The sequence below is a fragment of the Lepus europaeus genome, chromosome 4, assembly GCF_033115175.1.
Source record: "Lepus europaeus isolate LE1 chromosome 4, mLepTim1.pri, whole genome shotgun sequence".
Taxonomy (NCBI): domain Eukaryota; kingdom Metazoa; phylum Chordata; class Mammalia; order Lagomorpha; family Leporidae; genus Lepus; species Lepus europaeus.
In genome coordinates this window covers 52,204,931-52,230,462 of record NC_084830.1, presented here as the reverse complement: position 1 = coordinate 52,230,462, position 25,532 = coordinate 52,204,931, and the positions used below count along the sequence as shown (strand labels likewise).

At 38.4% G+C, this 25,532-nt stretch overlaps 1 protein-coding gene across 1 annotated transcript in view; it reads left to right on the top strand.

Moving 5' to 3' along the window:
- NECAB1 (N-terminal EF-hand calcium binding protein 1) overlaps positions 1–25,532 on the top strand; it is a 221,807-nt gene that overhangs the window by 171,242 nt on the left and 25,033 nt on the right. The window contains exons 7-9 of the mRNA XM_062189509.1: positions 8,117–8,238; positions 11,005–11,081; positions 24,940–24,993. Coding sequence (XP_062045493.1) covers positions 8,117–8,238; positions 11,005–11,081; positions 24,940–24,993 — 253 coding nt within the window. The remainder of the gene's footprint in view (positions 1–8,116; positions 8,239–11,004; positions 11,082–24,939; positions 24,994–25,532) is intronic.

Here is a 25,532-nt window from a genome sequence, read left to right as displayed (position 1 = left end):
AGGTATGAAATTCCATTTTACAGAGATTCTCTGTGACATTCAAATTTGTTTCACAAATGGGTATTACTTGAAAATACGGAAATGATGGGAAAAGCCATTCAGACAAAGTGATCTTGGATCTGTTAGGGATACCTGAGAACTCAGCAAGTCTAAGTACTTAATGAAATACAGAAAAATGAGTGATAGGAAAGATTTCAGAATTCAGTCACCGATAAGTATCACTGAGAAGATCAATGGTTATATAAACAAAGCAATAATGTCAGAGAGAAACCTATACAAGAAATGTGTAAGGCAGATATCAAAATCAGCCCAGCCAGTCCTTTCTTGCGTTCTCATTGTTTACAATGACAAGCTGCAGAAGGTCTTGGCAAAGCACTCCCTCTTGTAGCTTATTTTGGCAGATATATTCGCTAATTACTTTAAACCTACAAATGCACCTGATAAAACTTTTGCATCTTTTACTAGGGACAAACACTCAGTAAGTTTTTTTTTTGCATAGGCTGATAATATACTAGTAGGGCCAATTTTTCTAAATGGATACATGATTATTAGGACATCTCTAAAATATAGTAGAATTTTCAACCATGTGTTTACAATGTCAGAAAGGGTGAATACCACCAAAATTCTAACAAAAAAGCCTATAATTCCAGAATCTAATGAGGTTGTGCAGCTGCTGATTGCAGGGAAGGGCTCTCCAATTGATCCGAATAGCATCCCCACTTTTTTTTTTTTTTTTTTGACAGGCAGAGAGGACAGTGAGAGAGAGAGACAGAGAGAAAGGTCTTCCTTTGCCCTTGGTTCACCCTCCAATGGCCGCCGCAGCCAGTGTACTGCTGCGGCCGGCGCACCACGCTGATCCGATGGCAGGAACCAGGTGCTTCTCCTGGTCTCTCATGGGGTGCAGGGCCCAAGCACTTGGGCCATCCTCCACTGCACTCCTTGGCCACAGCAGAGATCTGGCCTGGAAGAGGGGCAATCGGGACAGAATTCGGTGCCCCGACCAGGACTAGAACCCTGTGTGCCGGCGCTGCAAGGCAGAGGATTAGCCTATTGAGCCTCGGCGCCGGCCCAAGCATCCACACTTTTAAACTTCCTCTTTTCCCTGCATAGGGTGGCTCCATCTCAAATGGTAAAGTGTTAACAATTGGCTTTGGAATAGCAACAGCCCAGCTCCTCAGCTCTGAGCAGAGAGTAACTGAATTTCTTGAAACACAATGAAATTGATTTCTTGTGCCTAATGAGAAGAGGAAGCCTGTTTTGTTGTTTCTTTTGTTTAGACTTTGGGAAAAAAATGGATTCTCCCTTTTTAGAATCAGTAATTTACCACCTGAGAAACTTGAAAAAGCACTCTGCTCCACCTTCGTCCTCTGTACTTTTTTTTTCATGTAGTCACCTGCAAACGTGTGCTCTGCATTTACCCCCACTGAACGGTGTTTAATGAACAACTATTCTTTGTGTTAGGCCACAGGTTAGTCCTGAACGCTTGTGATTGCTGCCAACAGCTGCAGAGCAGCTGTGTTTAATGAGAAGGCGCATGATAATATGGAGTTCAAAAAAAGAAGACACCAGAGGAGTAATGAACCTTTCACTCCTAGGTTTCTAGCTCAAAAACATCTTGAAATAACAGGCACTATTACAGGTCTGATGTCAGTCTGGGAAATGCTATTGTGTAGTATTTTACTGAGACCCAGGATGTCCAAATCTGTGATAATCCTCCCCAGGGGCTTTGGAAAAAAAAAGTAGCAACAAGCAAATGGAAAACCAGGTATACTATGTGTTTATGGCCATTATTTCCAATGTGAAGTCCCAAATGAGCCACACTGAGGCCCAAACCTAGAGAGGCTCTCTCCTCTCCCAAGGCTACATTTCCTATCAGCTGACCCTCCAAAACCAAACTGAAGAGAGCTCCAGGGCCCTCAGCAGTGAAGAAAAGAGAGAAAAATATCTGTCCTTTTCCATGACACCAATCAAGAGATCAAGGAGAAAAAAATCTTGTGGGTTCACAAGACTTAAACTGGATCTTTAGGATGGAGTTGAGTGGCAGAATGATATTCTCCGATGGGATCTGTCTTCTTGCCCTGTCTGTGTCATCTGTCTCTCCCCTGGCTAACTCCCCCTAGTTTATTTGATCACTGTTTGGACAGTCTTTGCTCTGGGAAGCCTTAACAGCTCATCACCTTTACCTCTTACTTATTCATTTCCCCTGTTAGACTTTGTTTTTAATTAGCAAAGAGTTTGCACTGTTCCCCATTACTTGGCATAACTAACTGCATATGAAACACTTAATTCTGAATAAATGAAAGGGAATTTCAGGCCAGGGGAATTGAACACAGGTAGGCAAGGACCTGAGACAGTGAGGAGACACTCTATCCAGCATGTGGGGTTAGAAAAGATCTTGAAAGCTGGACACGTGCATCCAGACTTGATCCTCTCAGACTGTCACTAATGGTTGTAAACAAAAGAACAATATAATGATAAAGGTAAGTCAAGGAAATCCTATCCTAAGGAAAATCCATTCTAACAATAGTATGTAGCACGCATTTAAGGAAAGAGGAAAAGGCTCAGTGAGGAGAGGTCAAATCGCTGTATCCAAAATTCATCAATTTAATGTCATAAAGGAAGATTCCATTAGGCCCTGCACAGCTGAGTGGTAACCAACAGATTCAGTTAAAATCCCCAGGGTTGCAATAATTTACTCCCCTTCAGCATCAACATTCCTTTGCAATTTAATATCTGTTAAACCTAGGGATGAAAAGACTCATTGGATATAACCAATTCAGAGGAGTCATCTATTCCGTCTATCAGCCCCAGGGCAGAATCCCACAGGATCATTCATCCTGGAGTAAGGACTTAGACATGCCATGTTGGGCAAAATGTCTGTGTCTGTTCATGTGAAAATGACAATTTCAGAGAGAAGAGATGTATACAGCTGGAATGCCACATAAGAGATTTTTCAGGTGGTGCTCTGCAACCCTGTTTTATCTAACCTGGAAAATTGGCTAAATGGGAGCCACTTTAATTCCACATCTTTTAAAAGTACCTAATAGCCAGTGACAAGAATAATTATTATGCTATACTGAAGTTTTTCTCTAGAGGACCCATGTCCTCTTACATAAACCTCTCTTCTTCTCAAAGAAGAGTTCTGGGAACACAGTTTAATTATATGTGGATTTCCTTTTTGTAAAGGAATCTGCAAGATTGCTCTGTTTTCCAGATTTCTTTTATAATCAGCGATGGGGAGGATTTCTTGACTTGGGACTTATTTTTCTCTTTTTGATGGCTGTTTATTATAGGAGTAAGAAAAAGCTTTAATTTTACCTGCAGGTAATTATAAAAGTCTGGGCAGCTTAATTTCCTTTGCTTGAACACAGGAAGGACTATCCTAATCATCTACTAGTTTGACAACAAAGATAGGATTTATTATGCCATAAAAATATTTAAAGATTGGAGACCGAATGTATGATTTCTTTGTTCTCTCCCTAAATCCTAAATAATGACATTAAAGGTACATTGGTAAAAAGAGGCATTAACCCACAAATATTAGAAGGATAAAAAAAAAAAGAGCAAAAGGAACTCAAATCTGGAATCTGGAGGGAAGGTGAATGTAGTGGAAACTGATGAAAAGCTCTGAGAAAGCTGAAATTTGCAGTGCAAGATATGATGTAATTGGCATTCCAAGAGTTGACTGCATGTAGCACTTGCAACTGATAGGGTAAAGGTAGGCCTGATGTATTGTTCACAGCTGCGCTCAGTGTTGTATACCAACTGCCACTTCTAATCCTTGAAGAACTCTAGAGGAGTGCCCTGTGGCAAAGGTGTGTGGTGCTCTGGAGAAGCACATGTATACATCTTGGGGTATGGGGCAATAATACAAAGGGAAACATTAAGTGAGGTTCTCCATATTAAACAGTAAATCTGACCATCTCTTTACCTACTCTGCTTCCAGACAATGGACAGTCAGGCTCATACCCCCCAGTTGAGAGGTGCTCCTTTGAGGGATCTGATCAGGCAAGGACAGATTCTTTTTTTTTTTCATTTATTAAACTTTTATTTAATGAATATAGATTTCCAAAGGACAGCTTATGGGTTACAATGGCTTCCCCCCTCCCATAACTTCCCTCCCACCCACAACCCTCCCCTTTCCCGCTCCCTCTCCCCTTCCATTCACATCAAGACTCATTTTCAATTCTCTTTATATACAGAATTTCAGTTTAGTATATATTAAGTGAAGATTTCAACAGTTTGCCCCCATATAGCAACACAAAGTGAAAAAAATACTGTTGGAGTACTAGTTATAGCATTAAATAACAGTGTACAGCACATTAAAGACAGAGATCCTACATAATATTTTTTTAAAAATTAATTTTCTATGCCATTTCCAATTTAACACCAGGTTGTTTTTTTCATTTCCAATTATCTTTATATACAGAAGATCAATTCAGTATATACTAAGTAAAGATTTCATCAGTTTGTACCCACACAGAAACACAAAGTGTAAAAATACTGCTTTAGTACTAGTTATAGCATCACTGCACATTAGACAACACATTAAGGACAGATCCCACATGGGATGTAAGTACACAGTGACTCCTGTTGCTGACTTAACAATTTGACACTCTTGTTCATGGCGTCAGTAATCTCCCTAGGCTCTAGTCATGAGTTGCCAAGGCTATGGAAGCCTTTAGAGTTCGCCGACTTTGATCTTATTCCGATAGGGTCATAGTCAAAGTGGAAGTTCTCTCCTCCCTTCAGAGAAAGGTACCTCCTTCTTTGATGGCCCCGTTCTTTCCACTGGGATCTCACTCACAGAGATCTTTCATTTAGGTCGTCTTCTTTTTTTTTTTTTTTTTTTTTCTTTTCCATGGTATCTTGGCTTTCCATGCCTACAATACTCTCTTGGGCTTTTCAGCCAGATCCACATGCCTTAAGGGCTGATTCTGAGGCCAGAGTGTTGTTTAGGACATCTGCCATTCTATGAGTCTGCTGTGTACCCCGCTTCCCATGTTGGATTGTTCTCTCCCTTTTTGATTCTATCAGTTAGTATTAGCAGACACTTGTCTTGTTTGTGTGATCCCTTTGACTCTTAGACCAATCAGAGCCATCAATTGTGAACTGAAAGGCAAGGACAGATTCTACAGGCACTGATGTCACATCCCCCTTCTCCAAGAAATGACTCCACACACTACTTTGCAGCAGAGGCTAAGTTGACAGTTCCATCAGCTTTGCATTTCCTCCTTCTGAAATGTATGGGGAGAAGCAAAAGAACAAATCAAACACAAGAAGGAATCTTGGAATAAACAGAAATAATCCAGAGAGCAGAAGAAAACTTTCAAGAGAAAATCAAAACCCTCAGAAAGCCAGGAGAAGATATTGCATCTATGAATTAAGGACAGTGTGCTGTTATAGAAGAGTTCTTGGTAATAGCAAACATGATTACAAAAGTGAAATTCTCTGAGGAAGGCTTGGACATATAAGTGTGATGAGGTTTCCTGAAAGATATAAAAAATAAGAAATAACCTAAAAGGTTAGACCGAGAGGTCTGATTTCAGTAAAATGGCAATTCTGGAAAGAGAAGAATAGAGACAAATTATCAAAGCAATGATTTGAGCAAAATTCTCAGAACAAGGGCATGATTTTCTAGCATGACAGGCCAATAGCCCATTAAAATTAGCAGTAAAAGTGCAACACCAAGGCCATGAAGCAATTTTAGAATGCTGGAGATGAAAGTGTCCAAAATCTCCCAGAGAGAAAAATCAGGTCATATGCAAAGGATCAAGAAACCAGTAAGGTTTCAGTGATGTGTTCTAGCCCCCCAGAGACAATGGAGTAACTTTTTCAAAATGATTTGTGATTTAGAATTATTTACTCCATAAAACCACCATTAAAGTAGGTGTTCCTACTTGCAATGTTCCAAGGTTTTTCTCTCCCCTGCTACCCTAGTTCTTACAGAGCAATTGTGGAGTATTTTCCATCAAAGCTAAGGAGTCAACTAAGAAACAGAATCCAGTTGGGAGCGGGAGGGTGGTAATCCAACACAGGAGAAAGGCTAAAGCAATCTTCCCTAGCTGATAATTAAAAAATGTTTTTGGACTTGTAAATTAGTTTTAAATTTGGTGCCTGTAAAAGAGAAAAAAAAAAAAAAACATGCTGAGGCTTAAACACAGGAGTGCAGTGGAGGATGGCCCGGGTTCTTGGGCCCTGCACCCGCATGGGAGACCAGGAAAAGCACCTGGTTCCTGGCTTTGGATCAGCACGGTGTGCCAGCCGTGGCGGCCATTGGAGGGTGAACCAACAGCAAAGGAAGACCTTTCTCCCTGTCTCTCTCTCTCTCTCACTGTCCACTCTGCCTGTCCAAAAAAATAAATATAAATATAAATATATATATATATATATAGTGACTTTTTATCTCCTCCTAAAGAAATTTGGTGAGGATAGCATAAGGCAAGTATAACATCTCTACAAATTTGTCATAGACCTTCTGTCCCTTTTGCATTTTAAGTGCGTGACTCAAGTTTACCTCATGGTCCAACATACATAGTTATTGGTTTTCCAACTATTATGTCTGGATTCGGACCAGCAAAAAAAAAGAATAAGGAAAAACAAAAGGTTTCCATCCCAACTGAATCCATCTTTTAAAAAGCAGCCTTCCTGGCAGTTACTTACAACATTTCTATGTCTATATCATTGGCTTCAGCTTTTCATGTTATTAAGTGAATTGATAAAGCCTGAAACTTAAAAATGAAGAAATAGCAATTTAAACATGTTATATATGAAGGTCAACAGCAGCTAACCAGTGTTGCCTTTGTGTACGGCGAGTATGGTCTGTGAGTGACAGGAGGGAGCTCTTGGTGAAATATGATTTGTAGAATTGTTTGACTTTAAGATATAGGGGCCGGCGCTGTGGTATAGCTGGTGAAGCCACCACCTGCAGTGCCAGCATCCCATGTGGGCACCAGTTCAAGTCTTGGCCATTCCACTTACAATACAGCTCTCTACTGTGGCCTGGGAAAGCAGTGGAGGATGGCCTGAGTCCTTGGGACACTGCACCCACGTGGGAGACCTGGAGGAGGTTCCTGGCTCCTGGCTCCTGGCTCCTGGCTCCTGGCTCCTGGCTTCAGATCAGCACAGATCCAGCCTTTGCAGCCATCTGGGGAGTGAACCAGCAGATGGAAGACTCTGTCTCTGCCTCTCTCTAGCTCTGCCTTTCAAATAAATAAATATTTAAAAAACCCAAAAGATTAAAACATTGATCCTAAGAGCCACATAAAATGTTTAAAAATAAATATAATGAAATGAAATAAAATGAATATATAGTTTTGATCAAAAAACACTAAAGTAGGGATGAAGGGAATATCATTATGTTCATTTTTTTAAACTTTTTTGGTAAAATTAATTTATTTGAAAGGCAGAGTTACAGAGAGGCAGAGGCAGAGAGAGGGAGGGAGGGAAGGAGGAAGGTCTTCCATTCACTGGTTCACTCCCCAAATGGCCACAATGGCTGGAGCTGGGCTGAACAGAAGCCAGGAGCTTCTTCCGAGTCTCCCACGCAGGTGCACGGGCCCAAGCACGTGGGCCTACTCTACTGCTTTCCCAGGCCACAGTGGAGAGCTGATCAGAAGTGGAGCTGCTGGGTCTCGAACCAGTATGCATATGGGATGCCAGTGCCACAGGTAGATGTTTAACCTACTGTGCCACAGTCCCTCATTATGTTCTTAGAATTGTATCTACATGCCATATGGAATCTGTCAAAAATTAAATTTTTTAAAAAAATTAAACTCCATAGGTGTCAAAATTAAGCAAAATATGACATTAACATACATAAACATTTTTTCATCAATGGTTTAGCCAACAAGAGAAGCTTTTCTTAAAAGTTTAATAGAATTTTTACTCATAACTTTAAGAATAAAGAAAGCCCCAAATCTCTTCTTCCTTAGGTTTACAAATTATAAAACCAAATTACCCTGGGCCTCTGGAGCATGTTTGTAAGCAGTAATTTTCATAAATTTTCACTTCACTGCACTAGAAAACCTTTGTGACTGATGTTTCAAGATCTGTTCTTTGAGGCAAAAGACTAAAGCACTGACGTTGAGGCTAAATGTAATCTCTGTTGTCCAAGGCAAGGGCCGACCAAGCCAGAAGTCCTGTCAATCCAGTGGCCTGGAAAACGATCAAGCCGCCGAGTCCAGAGACACAACAGCTTCTCCCCGAACAGCCCTCAGTTTAATGTCAGTGGTCCAGGTAATGCAGCCTTCCTTGTTTTTTCTTTCTCAAAGCCAATTCAATTTGCATTTTCCAATTGATAATGTTAACAAACAGCTAAGACAAGAACAGAAATGAAACTCTATACCTTATACCAATTAAATTGAAGGCTGAAGTGGAGAAAATGCAGGGCATTAAGTGGGGTGATCCTAACCGTTTGTTCCATCAGAATCCTAGAAGGTGCGCCTGGGAAGCACACACAGATAGGGAAGAGGGAAGGGGTAACTCCATCAGCTAAGACCCAGAAGACTTGACCTTGACAGAGCTCCTCATTATCCTGAAGCAAAGGGGTCATTAGACTTCCTGCAATAAACGCTGGCTCTCCAAGCCTCCCTAAGCATACCTTAAATTCATTTTAGGATAGGGATCCTTGTTTCCTGCTGTGATAGGATTAGCCATACTGGTATTGCTGGAGTGTGCAGTGTAGGTAAGATTTATTGGGCTAAACCTTAACTAAATCCTTGGAAGCTCATTAAAATGTAAATGTGTTATTTTTAATTATTAAAAAATAAATTTTAAATATGCAAGCTCATGTTGCTAAATATTGGAATGAGTTTTATTAAACCTGTAACCATATGAGGTACTTCAAAAACTATGGAAAGTGGAATTAAAGTTTGACACAGTAAATTTTGAAATCCATGCATGATTTTCTTTGTAATATGCATTTTCCATGAATTTTTTGAAGGTTTCCTTGTATCCATGGGTTTCAAACATTTTGACCCAAAATAAATTTTTGATGTCATTTTCCATGAACTTTTTTAAGTACCCTAGTACATACAGATATAACAGTTGAACACATCAGTTTAGCATATGTGAATCTTTATCTAACATTTCAGAAAATAAAAGTACTAACCATCTGCTGATTGATACCATGTCTGAAGATTTTAGAGTGCTTTCTTGATGCAGCCTTATTTTATCATCACACTTTTACAAGGCAGATGTTAGTTCCTGTTTCCCATTTCACAGCCAAGGTAAACCAACGCCCAGAAAGCTAAGTGATTTGTTTAAGAGCATATGGAGTCTGACTGAATTTTTATTGTTAAACAGCCTCAAACTCTCAGTAGTAACAACTGCAAATATTTGTTTTCCTTTCTGGTGAGCCTGTGGTTGGTGTGGTTTGGGCTATCTCAGCCAGGCCTGACTCCAGACTGCAGGTTAAGCTCAGCTCTACGCACGTTGCCTCCTGGGATGAGTGACAACCAGAGCATTTTTGTTCTCCAGCTGAGCATCAGAAGCACAAGTGGCCAGGCCAAATTATGCAAGCATATTTTAAAACACCGCATGTGTGTCTTGTCTGCTAGCTTTCCATCGACCAAAAGAGTCACATGCCAAACTCAATAACAATGGGGAAGGAAAGGTAGCGTAGCCATTATCTTAGGAATGCTGCAGAACTATAGCCCAAAGGAAGGATAAATACATAGACATTCACGCAGGAAGAGAGTGAAAAACATGGAACAACAGTACAACCTGCCACATATGGAACTCAAAAATTACAATGATGGCTCCTGAGGAAAAAAATACATTCTTTCCATTTTACCCATTTAGAAACTGATAGTAGAAAACAGCCTTCCTGGTAACTTCAATGGGACAGTCATCTTAAATCTTTTTTGGGGATGAATTATATTAGAAACAGGTTAACTAATCCATGCGTTAAAAAGTAAACATAAACTTCTATTTACATGTTGCTGTGTCTTCTTCAGGTGGCCTCTTTCCTTCTCCTGCCTTCTCCCTTTCTTCTCCTCCTCCTCCCTCCTATTTTTTATGATAACCAATTTGTCATTTTTATATCAGTTTATTTGGCGGGCTTTGAGAGTTTTTCACCCCGGGAATTCTAATGTAGAGCATAGCCCCTTTATAATTTAAGTCTTCATTCATTCAAAGCTAAAGTGCACATGATAGTCTTGAACTCAATCATGTCCCCATTTCAAGAAATATTCAATAATTTTACTTCAGCAAACATCCATGAAAATATTTTGAGAAAGCTACAGTTAAGATATACAAGGATGCCAGGATGTTTGTGTCATTATAACTTTATGTAATAGTATTAATAACAATAGTAACAATAGCAGCAGAACTTACCTAATGTTTAACCTCGTACCAAATACATAAATAAAAGTTACATATGTAACACACACACACACATATGCTGTATCTGTGTATCCATGTATATGGTCACACATAAATATATACTACATAAATACACATATATTTAAATACCACATACATGAATATTGTTCAACAGGCTCCAGCCTGCATTCTCACTGCTGAGCCATGATTATGGAGTCTGTATACACTCAGGTTAATGCCTGGGAAGGGAGATGCCAGCTGTCTTTCCTTTATGCTTTTGGATTATAGCAATTTATACCTTACTGTGATCAGGGATATGGTTTCACTGGCTCTGTCCTACAAGTTTAGAATTATTGATTGAGGCTTTCTTATTTTCAAAATAAAACCAACTGTCTTATGAGGTGGTGAAAGAGGCTCAACAGGATCTGTTTTCTTAAACATCAAAGGCCAGTATAGACAGCAACATAAAAAAGCAGGCCTGTGAAACTGAACCCACTGGGAGTCAAGATCTATAGCAATCAATACGTTAGAAAGCATTCATGTGAACACGTTTTTTAAAATGTGTAGACGAGCCAGTGACACCGTGTTCCTCCTTCAGAGCCAAAGGGGAGTACTGAGATAACCAAGCGTTCCCCGTCTGCCTGAAGCGTAGTATGTTGCTCTTGTGATTTCCCCTAGGCTTGCTGGAGGAAGACAACCAGTGGATGACCCAGATAAATAGACTCCAGAAATTAATTGACAGACTGGAAAAGAAGGTGGGTACTTTCTATTCTTTATTTTGTCTACCACTTTTTAGAACAGCCTGACCTGATGCTACTCATTGCTTCAACATCCATTCTGCTCTATGGATACAACAGCCAGAATCCCAGTGATTCAAAGAACTGTTGCTTGGTAGTTACTTGGATTTTGTTATTGTTGATGCAAATGTAGTATTTACATTAATTCTCCTACAATTCTCCATCTCCAAAATACATATATAATTTTTAAGAAAGTTAAGTCTCTATTAACAGAAGATGGTTTTCAGAATGGGTCACACAGCAAACCCAAATGCATGATCCATGTAAGAGACATATCCAAAAGAAAAGATTTGGAAAGCTTGAGAATTAAATGTATACCAGGGAAATACAAACACAAAGAAAGCAGGTATGGATATATTAATATCAAAGAATATGGAATTCAGGACAAAAGTCATAAAATGAGAAGAAATGGTATTGTATACAGAGAATAAGTCAGTGAAGATAACACTTATGAGTATCTATATCCCAAATATTGTATCCACACTTATACTGTGAAAATATGTGTATGCATATTTAAATAGCTGCATAAATATATAGGAAAACATGTGGTCTTTGTCTTTTTGCATCTGGCATAGTGAGCTCCACTTTAATCCATTCTGTCAGAATTTCCTCTTTCCATGGCTGAGCAATATTCCATTGTGCATTTATGCAGTGTTTTATTTATTTGTTAATCCATTGATTGAACATCTTTGCCATTATTAACAATGCTGCAGCAAACATGGAAGTGCATGCAGGTATCTTTTTTATATGCTGACTTCATTTCCATTGGATATATTCCCAGAAGTGGGATAACTGAGTCATGTGGTAGATATATTTTAGCTTTTTAGGAATCTCCATAATGTTGTCCATAATGAATATACAAATTTTCATTCCCCCAACAGTGTATTAGAGTCTCCCTTTTTTCACAACCTGGCTAATATTTTTCTTTTTTAAAATTGTTTCATTAATATTTTGTGCTTGAACTAAATTTTGTTCTTTTTTGTTTTTCTTTATTAAGTTATACACATTTTAGGTATTTTATGTATACAGCTTTAGGAACACAATGACACATCCCACCCCCTCGTACCACCTACACTCCAACCTACCTCCTCCTCCTTCTCACATTCCCATTCTTAATTTTTACAAAGATCTATTTCCAGCTTACTTCATGATTTTATAGTTAACCCTACACTAAGCAAAAGAGTTCAACAAATAATATGAAGAAAGAAAGACAAAAAGAACTGTGCCTCAAAGGAAGAGACAAGGGCTGTAAACAATCATCAAATCTCAAAATGTCTATTTCACACCAATATATTACATTTGACGTACTCTATTAGTTACCCTAGATCAGGAAAAACATACAATTTCTGTCTTTTGGGGACTGGCTTATGTAACTATGATGGTTTTCAATTGCGTTCATCTTATTGCAAAAGGCAGGATTTCAATTTTTTATGGCTGAGTAGTACTCCATAGTGTATATATACCATAATTTCTTTATGCAGTCTTCAGTTGATGGAAATCTGGGTTGATTTGATATCTTAACTATTGTGAATTGTACTGCAATGAATAAACAGGTACAAATAACACTTTCAGATGCCGATTTGATTTGGGTAAATTCCCAGCAGTGGGATGGCTGGATCATATCATGGGTCTATATTCAGGTTTCAGAGGAATCTCCATACTGTCTTCCACACTGGCTGCATGAGTTTACATTCCCACCAACTGTGGACCAGGGTACCTTTTTCTCCACATGCTTGCCAGCTTTTGTCATTGATTGATTGACTTCTGTATGTCAGCCATTCTAACTGGAGTGAGGTGAAATCTCTTTGTGATTCTGATTTACATTTCCCTGATAGCTAGTGATCCTGAGCATTTTCTCAAGTATCTGTTGGCTTTTTAAATTTTCTCTCTTGAAAAATATCTGTTCAAATTCTTTGCCCATTTCTTAACTGCATTGTTTGTTTTGCTGTAGTTCAATTTCTTGAGCTCTTTATAGATTCTGGGTGTTAACCCTTTATGAGTTGTGTGGTTGGCAAATATTTTCTCTCGTTCTGTTGGTTGCCTCTTTGCTGAATGTTTGTTTCGCAGTGCAGAAGCTTCTCAATTTTATGTAATCCCATTTGTCAATTTTGGCTTTGATTGCTTGTGCTTCTGAGGTCTTTTCCAAGAAGTCTTTGCCTTTGCTAGTGTCTTGCAGTTTCCCAGGGTCCTCCAATTTGATGGTATAGCATCATAGATTTAGGTCCTTGATCCATTTTGAGTGGATTTTTGTGTAAGATGTAAGGTATGGGTCTAGTTTCATACTTCTGCATGTGGATATTCAGAATCCCAAATACTATTTTTTTTAAGATTTATTTTATTTATTTGAAAAACAAAGTTACAGAGAGAGGTAGAGACAGAGAGGTCTTCCATCCACTGGTTCACTCCCCAGATTGGCCGCAATGGTCAGAGCTGCGCAGATCCGAAGCCAGAAGCCAAGAGCTTCTTCCAGGTCTCACACGTGGGTGCAGGGACCCAAGGACTTGGGCCATCTTCTACTGCTTTCCCAGGCCATAGCAGAGAGCTGGATCAGAAGAGGAGCAGCCGGACTAGAACTGATGCCCATATGGGATGCTGGTGCTTCAGGCCAGTGCTTTAACCCGCTGTGCCACAGCACTGGCCCCCCAAATACTATTTGATAAAGAGACTGTCCATGCTCCAAGGATTCATTTTAGCTCTTTCGTCAAAGTTGGTTGTAGATGGATGTATTGATTTCTGGAGTTTCTATTCTGTTCCATTGTTCTGCAAGCCTCTTTTTCTGCCTTACCAAGCTGTTTTGATTATAAATGCCCTGTATTATGTCTTGAAATCAAATATTGTGATGCCTCCAGCTTTAGCTATTTGGGTCTCTTTTGTTTGCATATGAATTTTACCATTATTTTTTCTAGATCTGCAAAGAATGACATTGGTATTTTGACTGGGATAGTGTTGAATCCATAAATTGCTTATGGTAGAATGGATATTTTGATGATGTTGATTCTTCCAATCCATGATCATGGAAGATTTTTCCATTTTTTTAATGTCATCTTCTATTTCTTTCTTTAGGTTTTTTTTTTTTTTAATTTTCTTCATAGAGATCTTTGTCATCCTTGGTTAAATTTATTCCAAGGTATTTAATTCTTTTTGGAGCTATTGTGAATCGGACTGATCTTAAAAGTTCTTCCTCAGCCATGATATTGTCTGTTTATACAAAGTCTATTGATTTTTCTGTGCTGATTTTATTGTCCTGCCACTTAACCAAATTCTTTTATGAGTTCCAATAGTCACTCAGTGGAGTCTTTTAGATCACTTATATATAGAATCATGTATTTTGCAAATAGGGATAGTTTGATTTCCTCCTTTACATTTTGTATCTCTTTGATTTTGTTTTCTTTTTTTTTTTTAAAGATTAAATTTACTTGAAAGTCAGAAACACACAGAGGAGAAGCAGAGAGAGAGAGAGAGAGAGAGAGAGAGAGAGAGAGAAGTCTTCCATCCAATGGTTTACTCCTCAGATGGCCACAATGGCCGGAGCTGTACCCATCCAAAGTCAGGAGCCAGGAGCTTCTTCCTGGTCTCCCATGCAGGTGCAGGGCCTAAGGACTTGGGCCATCTTCTACTGCTTTTCCAGGCTATAGCAGAGAGCTGGATCAGAAGTGGAGCAGCCAGGTCTCGATCCAGTGCCCATATGGGATGACAGCACTTCAGGCCAGGGCATTTACCCGCTCTGCCACAGTGCCGGCACCCATTTTCTTCCCTAATGGCTCTGGTTAAAATACCAGGACTATATTAAATAACAATGTTGAGAGTGGGCATCTTTGGTTCTGGGTCTTAGTGGGAATACTTCCAGCTTTTTCCCATTCAATAGCATGCTGACCATGGGTTTGTCATAATTTGCCTTGGTTATGTTGAGGAACGTTCTTTCCATGCCCAATTTGCTTAAGGTTTTCATCATGAAATGATGTTTTATTTTATCAAATGCTTTTTCTGCATCTATTGATATAACCATATGGTTTTTGTTCTTCAGTTTGTTAACGTGATCTATCACATTGATTTGTGATTGTTGAACCATCCCTATGTACCAGAGGTTAATCCCACTTGGTCCTGGTGAATGATCTTTCTGATGTATTGTGGGATTCAATTAGCTAATATTTTGTTGAGGATTTCTGCATCTATGATCTTCAGGGATATTGCTCCATAGTTTTCTTGCTCTGTTATCTTTTTCTGACTTAGGAATTAAGGTGATTCAGGCTTCATAGAAGGAGTGTGGGAAGATCCTACCCTTTCAATTGTTTGGAATAGCTTGAGAAGAATTTGAATTAGTTCTTCTTTAAATATCTGGTAGAATTCAGCAGTGAAGCCATCCTGTCCCAAGATTTTCTTTATTGGGAGAGTTTTCTTACTGATTCCATTTCGGTCTTGGTATTGGTCTGTTTAGGTTTTCTATGCCTTCATGACTCAATTTTGGTAGATTTTATCTGTCTAGGAATCTTTCCATTATTTCTAGGTTTCCCAGTTTGTTGACATATAGCTCTTTATGGTAATTCCTGATGATTCATTTTATTTCTGTGGTATCTGTTATATTTCCCTTTTCATCTCTAGTTTTGATTTGGGTCTTCTCCTTTTTTATTTATGTATTTTTTTGGTTAGTTGGGCCAGTAGTGTATCAATTTTGTTTTTTTTAAAAGACAGCTCTTCATTTCACTGATCTTTAGGGTTTTTTTGTTTCAATCTTGTTTATTCTCTAATTTTATTTATTTTCTCATACTAATTTTGGGTTTAATTTGTTTCTTAAGATGCATTGATAGCTTATTTATTTCTAATTTTTTATGTAGGCATGAATGAATAAATAAGCCGGTGCCATGGCTCAACAGGCTAATCTGCCACCTTGCGGCGCCGGCACTCTGGGTTCTAGTCCCGGTCGGGGCACCGGATTCTGTCCCGGTTGCCCTTCTTCCAGGCCAGCTCTCTGCTGTGGCCCAGGAGTGCAGTGGAGGATGGCCCAAGTGCTTGGGCCCTGCACCCCATGAGAGACCAGGAGAAGCACCTGGCTCCTGGCTTCGGATCAGCGCGGTGCGCCAGCCACGGCGGCCATTGGAGGGTGAACCAATGGCAAAAGAAGACCTTTCTCTCTGTCTCTCTCACTGTCCACTCTGCCTGTCAAAAAAAAAAAAAATTGGATGTATAGTTGAGAATTTTTTTTAAAGATTTACTTATCTGAAAGTCAGAGTTACACATAGAGAGAAGGAGAGGCAGAGAGAGAGAGAGAGAGAGGTCTTTCATCTGCTGGTTCATTCCCCAATTGGCCCCAATGGCCGGAACTGTGCCGATCTGAAGCCAGGAGCCAGGAGCTTCTTCTGGGTCTCCCACATAGGTGCAGGGGTCCAAGAACTTGGGCCGTCTTCTACTGCTTTTCTAGGCCATAGCAGAGAGCTGGATCGGAAGTGTAGCAGCCAGGTCTTGAACCAGCAACCATATGAGATGCCAGCACTGCAGGTGGCGGCTTTACCATTACTCCACAGCTACGGCCCCGGCCCCATAGGGTTGAGAATTTTAAGAATCTACTGCTGGCGTGGTTCTTAAGTTATCAAGTGTCATAGGTGTCAATTTTCCAGAACAACACAAGTGGCAGCTCTTAGGGACAACCTGATTGAAGTCTTGGGAAACTTTCAAGTGAATTCAGGAAAATGGTTGTGCTATGTACTGAAATATGAGATTTCATACTCATTCCCTATTCAACTTCTAGAAAATAGCATAAAAACTGATCAGTTTGGCATTAACACCATTCAATGAGCTAGTAATTTAGGATATGATAGAGTTCTTTAAAACTCTATTTTATGTGTTCCTAGTTACTGTATTTTTATTGGTTAATTCAGTTATCCTAAGGACTTCTAATATTGTAGTTATAGTCTGTTCAGCTAAAACATCTTTGCTGGTAAACACAGCCTTTGTCAATCAGTATGATGTGCTTTTCTGTGCATGTTTATGTTTGTGACAGTCACTCACTTTGAGAAACCTTTAGTCTTGTAAAAATAAGCTATATTCTTAAAAAGGAAAGGTACTGATTTAACAGATTGTTTTTTCAAAAAAGAAGTGTATGTTCGTAGAAAACTGGATTTGTAGTTAATATTCAGAACATACTCACTGCCTGAGATATTCCAAGACAACAGAGCAGACACTAAATCTATAGATACTTGCCCACTGTGGGCTGGGTTGTTTGGGAAGTACCTCATGTGCAGAAAGGGTTTATGCTGCTGCTTATAAATGATAACTCAATTTGGAATTTGATCACAAGCAACACAAATCACCCTCTAATCAAAATGAGTATTTTCTGAAGAGATACGGGAGGGTTTGCAGGATCAGCAAACAGTCTAGAGACCTAAATTCAAGAAGTCAAGAGAACAGATAACTCCAGAGATCTAGGAAGCAAGAAATATTCAGTGCCTCTAAGGCTACCTCCAGTGATACCTGAGCTCCAACCACTTCCCCTTTGTCCACCTTCTGTGCAAGACTCCATTTCCCAGGAGGTAGTGTCTGGTTGATCTCATTAGGGTCACATTCGATCCTCTTGTATGAGAAGGGAGACACACTGATTAACAATCCCAAAATACTATACTGAAAGAGAAGACATAATTCATTGAAAAGGAAATGTACTTTCATTGCAGTTGAAATCAAGACTGATCAACTAACAAATAATGAACAAATATTTGTTATGCAGAAGTAAAACTGGAACATAGAGTACAGCTAGAGAGGCATTAAGGTAAGGTGTGACACCTGCAGTCTGGTCAAGACTTTCTTTTAGGGAAGCAGTGACAAGTAAGATTGTATGCACAGATCACAGACAGCCTTAAACACCAGACTGAGATTTGGACTTGGTTTTGGAGGCATTTACTACTTTGCAACAGATAAATGACAAAACAAAAGTATCCTGCAAATGGAAAATTGAACAGCAATATGCAAAGCGGATTAAAACAAATACAAAATTGATTAAAGCATGAACAAAAAACTGGGCTCAGCCACAAAAGCCAGCTCAAATAATATTAAAGAACAGGTTTGTCTAATTGAACCCACTAGGATTAGGTGTGGCAGAAGATAGGTCCGAACTATGAGAGTGAAAATAAAATGGTAGATTTGAAATTAACAGCATCATTGAATGCATGCTGTGGGTTAAAGAAGAGACATATGAGGGTCTCAGATAAGACGATTTGAGCCCAAGTGTCTGAGATAATTATACTATTAACAGCAGAGAGAGAGAGACAAATGAGAGATAATTAGTGAGATGAAGTGAGAGGGTGCACTGGTTTTTTTTTTTTTTTTTCTTTTTAAGATGTTTCAATTTCAAGGTACAATAGGACAGTTAATCAGATGTAGCACAAGAGAAGTCAGACTCACTAGTTAAGGTCTTAACAGCCATCTCGGAAATACAAATGAGTCCTTAGGACTGGTGAGATTTTAGAACAGCAGAATGTAAGAGTCAACTCGAGCAGAAGCTGCCTTAGAGAGTCCCAGCACCTGTGCCATACTGCCTGCCTTTGTTAAAGTGACACTGACCGCTTCCTGGAGCAATTACCTCCTTAATTCCAGTGATTGATAAGCAGCTGAGACTAAAACAACACATATGAAAAACCATGGTTATGAGAGTTATTCAATTATGGAAGACTTGGAAATACAAGACCCCTTTTAGAAAACTCCATTCATTAAAACATAAGGATTCAGATGTTAAATAAGTTTGGAATCATTTAAAAAAACACAAAATACCTCTCAAAGTAATTTTGAAGTTCTCAATAAAACTATCTTTACTTGGTGTCTGAAATTCATACAGTTTTTTAATAATTTTTTATTCTTTAATCTTTAGTTAACAAAATCAGTGATTCGTAGATACAATTCTTTTTTTAAGATTTATTTATTTATTTACTTGAGAGTTACATAGAGGAGAGGCGGGGGGGAGGGGGTCCTTCCATCTGCTGGTTCACTCCCCAGTTGACCACAGTGGCCAGAGCTGTACTTATCGGAAGCCAGGAGCCAGAAGCCTCCTCTGGGTCTCCCACGTGGGTGCAGGGGCCCAAGGATTTGGGACCTTTTCTAATGCTTTTCCAGGCCACAACAGAGAGCTGGATCAGAAGTGGAGCAGCTAAGTCTCGAACCGGTGCCCATATGGGATGCCAGCACTGCAGGCGGTGGCTTTTACCCGCTACGCCACAGTGCCGGCCCCTAGATACAATTCTAAGAGCATAATGATATTTGCTTTCTCCCTCCCTCCCTTTCAACATCTTCCTTTTTCCCTTTATTCTTTTTTTTTTTTTTTTAGTTTTTGAGATAATATTTTCAATTTACATTACAGTAAAAAGGCTTAATACTTCACCAAATAAGTTTAACAATAGAAAGTGAAAAGACCTTAGTTTAGTGGGAATATAGACAGGGCTATAAAAAATAATTGAATGGAAAATAACCATTTCATCCATATGCAGTAATTTTAAAGTTGTCACAGATTGTTAAAACTATGGTAGTATAATATTCTTAACACTTGGTTTGTTTTTTGTTTATTTTTTTAAAGATTTATTTATGTAGGGGTGGTGCTATGGTGGAGCTCTCTGGTATGGCCTGGGAAAGCAGTAGAAGCTGCCCAAGTCCTTGGGCCCCTGCACCCACACGGGAGACCCAGAAGAAGCTCCTGGCTCCTGGCTTCGGATCTGTGCAGCTCTGGTCATTGCAGCCATTTTGGGAATGAACCAGTGGATGGAAGACCTCTCTCTCTCTCTCTCTTTCTGCCTTTCCTTCTCTCTCTGTGTAATTCTTTCAAATAAATCTTTTTAAAAGATTTAAATAAATTTTAAAATTAAAAAACAATTTTAAAGATTTAAATAAATCTTTTTAAAAGATTATTTATTTGAAAGTCAGAGTTACACAGAGAGGCACTGTGGGGACTCTGGTTACAGGAGGAGGTACAGGGTATAGCTGGGTCTCTGGGCAATCAATGGTTGTGGCTCCACACACTTGGAGCTCCTTGGTTGCCTAGAGCATCTCATTGCGGTGGGAACAGTGCTCAAAGAGGATTGCACAGATCATTTGTGAGGTTCATGCAGTGGCATGGAACACATGGGGTCTAACACCTGGACATTGAGATCTACCACTCCCAACTTGAACTTTTTTTTTGTTAAGGATTTATTTATTTATTTGCAAGTCAGAGTTAACACACAGAAGGAGAGGCAGAGGAAGAGAGAGAGGTCTTCTATCTGCTGGTTCACTCCCCAATTGGCTACAACGGCCAGCTGTGTCAATCTGAAGCCAGGAGCTTCTTCCAGGTCTCCTACATGGGTGCAGGGGCCCAAGGACTTGGCCCATCCTCCACTGCTTTTCCAGGACATAGCAGAGAGCTGGTTCAGAAGTGGAGCAGCCAGGACTCAAACCATTGTCCATATGGGATGCCGGCACTGCATGTGGCAGCTTTACCTGCTACGCCACAATACTGGCCCCAACACTTGTTTGGACAAAGTTATGAAACAAAATTTTACAAAACTACATTTGCATCAACACTGATACAGATATATTTTTCTTTCTTGTCTGTTTTTTAAATTTTAACTCCCACATATAAGGGAGAACATAAATTATTTGTCTTTCTAGGTACAGCTTATTTCACTCAACATAATGACTTACAGGAGCATCCATTTTGTGGCAAATGGTAGAATTTCATTCTTTTTTAAAAAACTGATTACTACTCCATTATGTATATATACAACATTTTCTTTATGTGTTCATCTGATGAGGGACACCTTGATTGGTTCCAATTGGCTATTGTGGACCGTGTTGCTATAAACATGGTGGTGCTGGTATCTCTTTGATAAAATGTGTTCGTATCTTTTGTGTGTATACCCAGAAATGAGATTGCTGGATCATATGGCAAGCCTGTTTCTAGTTTTTAAGAAATCTCCACACCGTTTTCCACAGTGGCTGCACTAATTTACATTTCCACTAATACTGTATGAGTTCCTCTTTGCCCATATCCTTGCCAACATTTGTTACTGTGTTTTGGATTTTAGCCATTCTGACAGGGGTGTGGTGATATGGCATTTAGGTTTTGATTTGCATTTCCCTGATGACTAGTGATGTTGAGCATTTTTTTCATGTATTTGTTGGCTATTTTTTTCTCCTTTTCAGAACTGTCTATTGAAGTCCTTTGCCCATTTCTCAACTGGATTAGTTATTTTTTAGTTTTTGAGTTTAACTTACTGATATATTTGGTATATTTTTTTCCCATTCTGTTGGATGTCTCCTCACTTGACTGATCATTTCCGGTACTGTGCAAAAGATTCTGGGTTTGATTAGTCCCATTTGTTTAGTTTTGCTTTTGTTTTCTGTGCATCGAGGGTCTTCTTCAGGAAGTCATCCCCTATAGCAATGTCTTGGAGTGTTTCCCCTACATTTTCTCCAGAAACTTCATAGTTTCAGGTTGCAAATTTAGGTCTTTGATCCATCCTGAATTGAAATTTATACAAGGTGAGAGGTCTAGATCTAATTTTATTCTTCAAAATATATACATCCAGTTTTGCCAGCATCATTATCTGTAGTCCACTATATAATCTGAGCACTTTTGCCAGAAATCAATTGGCTTTAAGTACATGGTTTAATTTCTGGGCTCTCTATTCGGTTCCATTTGTATCCATTTTTATGCCAGTACCAAGCTGCTTTAATTACTATAGCTTTGTAGTATGCTTTGAAATCAGGTATTATGATGCTTGCAGCTTCTTTTTTCTTGCTCAGGATTACTTTGGCTATTTAGAGTCTTTTGTGACTCTATATGAATTTCAGGAATTTTTTTCTAATTCTGTAAAGAATGCCACTGGTATTTTGATAGGGATTGCTTTGAATGTATAAACTGTTTTAGGTAGTAGATGTTTTAATGATATTGATCCAATCTATGAACAAGGAATAGCTTTCCAAATTTTTTGTGTCCTTGATGATTTCATTCATCAATGTTTGGTAATTTTTATTGTAGAGCTATTTCAGTTCTTTGGTTAAATTTATTCCTAAATATTTGGGGTTTTGTGGCTGTTGTAATTGGAATTTCTTTCTTGATTTCTCTTCTTGTGAGCTCATCTTTAGCATAAGAAAAGCTACTGAGGTTTTGTTTTTTATGTTTATTTTGTAACATGCAACTTCATTGAATTGGATTATCAATTCTACCAGCTTTTTGGTGGAATGTTTAGGTTTTTCTGTGTACCACATCATGTCATCTGCAAATATAGATAATTTGACTTCCTCTTTTCTACTTGTGATGCCTTTTACTCTTTCTCCCTACTCTTGCTAAAACTTCCAGTACTATATTGAATAACAGTTGTAAAAGTGGGCATCCTTGTCCTATTCCAGATCTGAAGGGAAATTCTTCAGCTTTTTCCCATTCAGTATGATATTGCCTGTGGGTCTGTGACTCTATAGCCTTTATAATTTTGAGGAATATTCCTTCTGTACCTAATTTGTGGAGGGTTTGTCATGAAGGGTGTTAAATCTCATCAAATGCTTTTTGTTCTTCATTCTATTGATGTGACTTTATGATGTTTCTTGATTTGCAAATGTTGAACCACTCTTGCATTTCTGGGATAAATCCCACTTGATCCTGATGTATGATCATTTTGATGTGGTTTTGGATTTGATTTGCTACCATTTTGTTGAAAATCTTTGCATCTATGTTTATTAAGGATATAGGTCTGTACAGTTATTTTTAAAGGAATGGCTCAAACTTATGTAACACTGTTTTTTCAACTTTAAATCAAAGTATTGTCATGTCACTTTCTTTCCTAGACTTTTTTCTCCCTCCTTGCCTATGAAAGGGTTTCGTATTGAGCACAGTGTCTAAGAGGTTTGCTGAAAGTACAATGTGATGGTTTTCAGCAAGTACTTCCTGCTGTGTAGCTCTCAGCATGAGCTGTCTTAACGAATACAGAGGCAGAGCAAATACAGTTTTCTTTTTACAACTTATTCTGTACTGTGCTGAAATCGATTTTTAGAGAAAAACTACCCAATTGCCAAACGGTGGCTAACTGCGTGTCATTTCACTGCTGACTATGTCTCCTGCAGTTGTTAGCAGTAGGTTTGATCTCTCCGTTAAAACGAAGTGTACCTACAGAGGAACATATGTTATCTTTTCTCTCCATTAAGTATTTATGGTGACTCCTTCTTGCACTATAATCCAACCACAATTCCATTAATGGGGGTGGAAGTGGAGGAACAACATTTGAAATTTGTGCAAGTTTCTCCAGATACTCCTTTTGTCCATTCTAGTCTCTAGGAGTATTTAGGGGGATATACTGAGACTACATTTTATATTTTATTTGAACAGTGCAGAGGTCACGTTTAATGCTAAATAACAACAAGGACAATAATAAGATTGCTTCTTTCTTCATTAGGTCCTTAGCATATCAACAGACCACAGGACATCTTCAGTTGAAGGGGGGCAATTAAGGTTATCACATTTATACAATTTGTAAATTTTTTTAACCTTAGAGAGACTTGAAGAGTATACCTGAGCTGGCATCAGGGAAATAGCAGTCAAGATTACTAAGAATACTTTCTAATTTTCAGTTCACAGCTATATTCTTTATGTAATTTTTTGTTCATGGAAATGCTGTGATATAGGTTGGGACATTCATTCAGCCATCCATTTATTGAATATTTGTTGAGTATTATGAGCCAGGCCCTATTCTAGCAGTGGCAGTATAGCAGTGACCTAAACATGTATGATCCTTGGTCTCCAAGTAAACAAATCTATGAAATGAGATATGAAGAAAGAGTAGGGTAATATGATAGAGATGGAGGAGTTGAATACTAAAGTGAGTGGTATAGGAAGGTACGTCTAAGGAGGTTGTATTTGAGTTGAGATGTGAAAGATGAAAAGAATCCAGCTCCATGACAACCTAGTGATAAAGAATTTAAAGTAGATAGTAAAAGTGACTCCTAGAGAAGTTAGATATCTTGCCTAAAGTGCCACCGTGGGACAGCAGCACAGCTTAGAGCTACATGGCTCTTTTATTAACAGGCTTATGTTATTTCAGAGTCTAGGTTTCTATAACTTTCAATTTATTTCTTATCTTTTCAAAGGAATTATTGTGTTTAAGCCTCACTTTGAAGAAATGGTAGGATATATATATATATATATATATGTGTGTGTATATATATGTGTGTGTGTGTGTATATATATATATATATATATATCTCCAGAGAATGAAGCTCTTGGTGATTACACATCTCGTTTCACTGGAGACATTACCTACTGGTCATTATGGAATACTCCCAAAGCTTTGCAGGAGTCCTTCATTTTTAGTAGTTATCAATAGGATTTTCATTTACTTTTCAATTTTCTTTTTAAGAAAGTAAAATTAATGTTATTGTGTAAATGCATCATAGCAATTAACTCATGTCTATAAAGAATTTCCAAGAGATGTAGAAATGAGGCAGTGTTCTCAGCAAAAGAAATCAGGCTGTTAAGCCTTGTATTCTCACTTTTTTCTTTTCTTTTTACCTTGCTATACTGTTTTAATGTCCTCTCTTCTCTACTTTGTTCTCTGATGGCATCTGTGAAGTAAACTTAAAACAATAACAAATGGAACACACATGGAATGATTTCTTAAAATTGATAAATGGATACAAAGAGCCTTTATTGAAAAAAATTGCATATTTAAAAACTTAGAATTATGTCACTTCCTTCCAAATAATGAGATATTTTTTGTTCCAATATTGGCCATGAAAAAACTACCATTTGAATATATGAGATTTCCTTTAATTACCTAATTTCTGTTTTTCCTGCCATTTCTTTCTCTCACTAAAGGATCTCAAACTTGAACCACTAGAAGAAGAAGTTATTGAAGGAAACACTAAATCTGTAAGTCCTTTTCCTAGATCAAAATTTCAGATTTGAAATCAAGACTGATTTTTTTCAAAAATTACTACTCAGTGAAAAATTGAAACACTAATAAATTGACATACGTCATTTTGTATGGATAAGCAGTGTTTTCTAAATTGTGATTTGTGAAAACTAATATTTCACAGGATATTTTTGGTGAAAGCACCTTCCATGTGATGGTAGGTGCAAAATGAGTACGTTATGCATGTATAAATCAAAGTTGTTGAATAATAGAATGAATACAACTGGCAAAGAAGGACAGCATTCAAATCATATCATGAACACATTTTATAAATTCCACCAGGTTGAACAATGTTTGTACCTGAGCTGAAACCTACCTGTCTTCACTGTTGTATTTCTGGCATTTAGCCTATAACCAGTCACATTGTCAATGGTCTGAAATAATTTCTTAAAGAATAAATTCGTGTGTAGGAAAAAGGGAACTTTTATATCCATAAGGAAAAGCTGCCCATCCAGAGTGGTGACAATTTGTGGAACAAATTCTGCATCAGAAAGCA